Here is a 5,460-nt window from a genome sequence, read left to right on the forward strand (position 1 = left end):
GTATATTCGGCCGATATCGCGAAAATGTATCGCCAGATTCTCGTCGATCATCGCGATGTCAATTATCAAAGAATTCTGTGGGCATCATTACCGTCGAACTCTCCAACCGAATATCAATTATTAACGGTTACCTACGGAATGTCATGCGCGCCGTTTCTAGCACTTCGGGTTTTGAAACAACTCGTCGAAGACGAAGGTCAACACTTTCCGCTCGCGATCCCTATTCTCCGCGATAATATTTATGTCGACGATGTGATATTCGGCGCCGATACTCCGGATGTTGCTAGGGAGAAACGAGACCAGGTCATTTCAATGTTGGCCAGGGGCGGCTTCAAACTTCGAAAATGGGCGAGCAATTCGCCCTCTCTTCTGGCCGACATTGATCTAGCGGACCACGGTTTGGCGGGAAAAAAGCCATTAGCTCGGGACGAGCAACTCAAAATTCTCGGCATTGGGTGGAGTCCCGCGCTCGACAGTTTCGAGTTTAGCGTTTCATTAGCAGCTACTGTACCGATCAGCAAGCGTACAATCTTGTCCGCTATTGCAACTTTATACGATCCACTCGGCTGGGTCACCCCGGCAACTATTACTGCCAAAATATTAATGCAGCAGCTTTGGCGCCTCAAAGTCGGCTGGGACGATAAAATCTCCGAGGCACTGCTGTCTCATTGGACAGAAATCTACTCTCGGTTCGCGTATCTCAGTCATGTAAAGATACCTCGCTGGTGCGAGATCGGCTCGGAGAAGGGGCACGCGGAGCTTCACGGATTCGCTGACGCGTCGAACAACGCGTATGCCGCAGCGGTCTATATTAAAGTTATCTCTGAATCGCGCGCAATTACGGTCACACTACTCGCCGGAAAATCTAAGGTCGCGCCTTTAAAACCGCTCAGCATACCTCGCTTAGAATTATCAGCCGCAGTGTTGCTCGCACGCCTTCTTGAATTCGTCCGTGAAACAAACGGGTATCACGACCTCCCGTGTTTTTGCTGGACGGATTCCACTATCGTTCTCGCTTGGGTGACGCAGCATCCGTCGCGATGGAAGACGTTTGTGGCTAATCGCGTCAACGAAATTCAGTCGCGCCTTCCGAACTGTCAATGGCGACATGTGTCAACCGAAGACAATCCCGCTGATTGCGCTTCGCGGGGGATATTCGGTGACGAGATCATAAATCACGCGCTCTGGTGGCGCGGTCCTCCTTGGTTGCAATTCGATCCCGATAAATGGCCGCGTCCCGATCCGCGTATCGCGCCGACTGCTCCTCTCGAAGAACGAATTGCTTCTCTGCAATGTTCTCAACGGCGTGATCCGTGGGATCTGGCCTCGAGATATTCCTCTTGGCCAAGATTAATTCGCGTTACCGCGTACCTCCTTAAGTTCACCCGTCTATGCCGATCCGTTTGTTCCCGTCGGAATGTTGACTGCTCATCGTCTACGCCGATGCCGAAGCGATATCCGATCGTCAAAGGTGTCGTACTGTCGGCATCTGACTGCAACGCAGCCAAGACCTTCTGGATCAGGCAAATCCAAGCGGCATTGTTTGCCACGGAAATAAATGCCTTGGCGAACAATCACTCCCTCAATTCAAGAAGCTCGATCTTGTCTCTTCGACCGTTTCTCGACCAGGACAAGGTTTTGCGCGTGGGTGGACGACTGAATAAAGCTCCCTTTCCTTATTCATTCCGACATCCCGTCCTCCTCTCGCATCATCCGTTGGTCACCCTCATTGTCACGCAGGCGCATTCACGCGCACTACACGCCGGCCCGCAACTCACGCTAAACATTCTGCGACGCGATTTTTGGATTATTCGCGCTCGGAGCCTAGTGAAAGCTGTTATTCGCAACTGTGTTGCGTGCGTTCGCGAACGTGCCGCGATACCGTCACAGGTCATGGGAGATCTCCCTGAACCTCGAGTGTCATCGTCGCTACGCAGTTTTTTACACTGCGGTGTCGACTACGCCGGACCTGTACAGATTCGCGCATCCGCAGGTCGAGGCATCACCTCGCGCAAAGCCTACATCGCGTTATTCGTCTGCTTGACCACTAAAGCCATACATTTAGAGCTAGTCAGCGATTACTCCACTCCGGCTTTCCTCAACGCTTATTCTCGCTTTTGCGCTCGTCGCGGTCTGCCTCAAGCTATGTACTCTGATAACGGGACAACTTTCGTCGGGGCTGACCGAGACATGACTCGAGCGTACCGGGCTGCTGTGCGAGATCCGAACTTTCTGAATATGACAGCCTCCGATAGTGTCACGTGGACCTTCGGTCCTCCGTCTGCGCCACATTTCGGCGGATTGTGGGAAGCGGGAGTACGGAGCGTTAAAAATCATCTGCGCCGCGTGCTGGGCGGCCATATGTTAACCTTCGAGGAGTTTTCCACCTTGCTATGTAGAATCGAAGCCTGTTTGAATTCGCGGCCCATCGCCCCTCTCTCCGATACGCTTGAGGACTACGATTGTCTCACCCCCGGTCATTTCTTAATCGGCTCAGCTATCACTGTAAACCCGGAACCGTCTTTGCTCGAAATTAATGAAAATCGACTATCACGATGGCAACTTGTCCGCCGCATGACTGAGCGATTTTGGAAATTATGGAGTACTGATTATCTCAACACACTCCAACAGCGAGCAAAGTGGCGAACGGTAAAACCGCAGATTACGATCGGGCGCCTCGTTTTATTGCGAAATCCCACATTACCGCCCTGCAAATGGGAACTTGGCCGAGTGACGCAGTGTCACCCCGGGTCTGACGGTTTCGTCCGCGTGGTAACAGTTAAGACCGCTACTTCCGAGTATCGCCGGCCGATTGTAAAGCTGTGCGTGCTACCTGTCACGAGTGAGACGACGAGCAATTAACTATTTTCGTGAACTACACATGTGTTAGGGGCACGTATGCTCCGTCATGGCGGGCGGCATTCTCTCATATCCTGACCACATAACGCTCAGATTCAAATTCGCTACTTTGATATCTCTCATTTTGACTCCCGTTCATGCCGTATTGTGCGTGCGCCTCCGCCGTCAGCGTTATATGCGTCTGCGTTCTGTCGATTGTGTGACATTATGTAATTATTTCGAAACTATCGTTCCGAGGCGGGCGGTATGTTCGAGAGTCTACCGCATTCTTTTGTCATTCGATCGCCCCGTCCGAAACACGCGGCGATCACGATTCTTGCCCGCGACATGGAACTGGCTGGCAGTCGCGCTCACGGGTCGAAAAGTACGTAGCCCGATCTTATTCGTCAATCATGCCGGGTTCCACGTCGCGGACGAGTGTTCTCGCAAGTGAATAACAACTTATTTACGCGAAAGGGAACGAACCCTTGCCGCGCTTCAATCAATCGCCTTCCGAGCCTCGCTCTATCACCATCTCGGAGCGACGCGACATATAAAAGTCATTTCGATACCGCTCACTGTCGTGCCGAACGGGGCATAGCTTGTCCCGCGGTTCTTTGTGTCGACGAGACGCCGAAATAAATTGTCGTGTGAACGTTTAAAAGGTTTCCTTTACTTTCTCTTCGCCTTCAAACTCCTCTCGCGAAATTGACTTGCGCGAGACTCACGGTGAGCGCTCAACTCGTGAGTGAGAATCGGCTATTCTACAACGAGCCGGTCGCGTCGCGATCGACGCTCGAACACATACTATATACAAATACGAGTATACATATTAATGTATGTGTCGCCTATAATTATTATATATATATTGCATATACATACATTTACATACATACGCATTGTCACGCCTTTTTCGATATTCGCCGGGCGCGACGAAGAAAGAGGCGGTTTACCGGACAATACGCGGCCGTCGCCGCTCCGGACGAATCCGCGGAGCGGGCGCGCGGAGTAACGGGTTGGGCGCCAGACGCGCTCGCGGGCGGCGTCGAATTTATATCGCGAGACGACTCCAAGTACGGGACTAGCGGCGTCGATCCGCTCGACGCGCGCCGTGAATCCGCCTCCTCGACGCGACAAGGGCCGGCTGCTCGTTACCGTCGGCAGGGTGGCAGGATCCCGTAATTACGGGCTCGCGGGAACGGGACGTCGGGACGGGACGCGACACACGCACACGCTTAGACGAACACACTAAAATAATCTCGACTCGGGTTAAGAGAGTAACATAGGCCGTTTAATAGATCGGGTACAAGAAGAAAAGAATAGGCAAGGGGCCTCCGCCGAGGCGAATTCGCGATCAGTCGGTCTCTCTAGCCTCCCCGCGGGAGGCTGTTCGCGCTCGCGACACGCGATTCGCGGCCGACACCCGGCGTGCCGGTCCGCTGCGAAAGAATTCCCCGGTGCGGGCAAAAAGGCGCCCGCTCGAACCACGGCGCACGGGGCGTCCGTTCTACGCTCCCCTCCGAGGTCGCAATAACCGACACCCGCCCGCTACGGTCGCGCGATAAGCCCACGGCCGTTCCCCGGGAGCTCCCGCGCTTGGCACCGCCGTTCCGCTCGCGACACGAAATGGCCGGCTCCGACTCCCCCTTGGAGCGGAGCCCCGACGGCCCAAAACACTAAAACGAACGCGGCGCGGTGCCAGAGCGCGAGCTAACCCCCTCGGAAGCACGCGGCTTTTACATGAATATTTCCCACGAGGGCCACCTCACCGGTACGCTCCTTGAATCCCACGGCGCGGTCCCGGTCGGCACTCATCTCCTCGATCTCTCGCCACGGGCTCGGCACTCAGATCGCCGGCTCGGTACGCGCTCTCCGACGCGAAGTTACTCGGGCGAGGATCCGCGAACGAAAGCGGAAGATCCGGCGCGAGCGGGTCGATCACCCGATCGCTCGTTACGACCGCGAAAAGGGGCTGCGCGAGATAGCGGCGCCGCGGATCCGCCAATCCGTGGGCCGCTCGCCCGGCGTGTCGCCGGGCCCGCAGGGGCGCTATCGCTGTCCGCGCGCTTCCGGGTGCGAAATTCGCCCCGCGCGGCTCGCAGGGCCGGGGCGGTCGATCCTGGGCCCGCTCTCCGGCGCGTTGGTCCTCCGGCTCCGCCGATCCTCCGGACCTTCCGGGGCTTCCGCCCATGCTCGCCCCTCGGTTTACGGTCCCGCCGGCGCCTCGTCTCTCGCCCCTCAGGCGCGGCTCCGCGTGTTCGGGCCCCAGGTCCCAGGGCGGCTCGGCTTCTCGGCGTTCGCCGCCCGTCGGCGCCTCTCGCCCTCGCCCCTAGACTCGCTCCTCGCTCCGTTTGGTCCCCTGGCTTCCCCGCGGCCGCCGCTCGCTGGCCTCCTCGCGCTCTCGCCCCTCAGCTCTCTCTCTCTCGCCACCTCTCGGCCACGCCGTCCGTTGGTCCCCTCGCTGGTCAGGTCTCGGTGACGCTCGATGGGCGCGTTACAAAAATTAAAAAATTCTCGGGTAAGCGGGCAAGTAAAAAAAAGGTGTGGCTGCGACCCCGGGAGGTTTTCCTACGGCCTCGCGCGGCCTCCTCTCTTCCCGGGCGGACCGACACCGCGCTTCGG

The 5,460-nt window shown here is 56.6% G+C and overlaps 1 protein-coding gene across 1 annotated transcript; it reads left to right on the top strand.

Moving 5' to 3' along the window:
• Positions 1–24: 24 nt before the first annotated feature.
• Positions 25–2,862, top strand: LOC105555751. The gene has a single exon (XM_012002792.1). The coding sequence runs from the start codon at positions 25–27 to the stop codon at positions 2,860–2,862; it is 2,838 nt and encodes a 945-aa protein (XP_011858182.1).
• The last annotated feature ends 2,598 nt before the right edge of the window (positions 2,863–5,460 follow it).

Source organism: Vollenhovia emeryi, unplaced genomic scaffold, assembly GCF_000949405.1.
Source record: "Vollenhovia emeryi isolate VEMERY1.0 unplaced genomic scaffold, V.emery_V1.0 DF940785.1, whole genome shotgun sequence".
NCBI classification, from domain to species: domain Eukaryota; kingdom Metazoa; phylum Arthropoda; class Insecta; order Hymenoptera; family Formicidae; genus Vollenhovia; species Vollenhovia emeryi.

What these genes read in the sequence shown, in the direction of transcription:
- LOC105555751 (XM_012002792.1), top strand. Translation starts at nt 25, where the DNA reads ATGTATCGCCAGATTCTCGTCGATCATCGCGATGTCAATTATCAAAGA.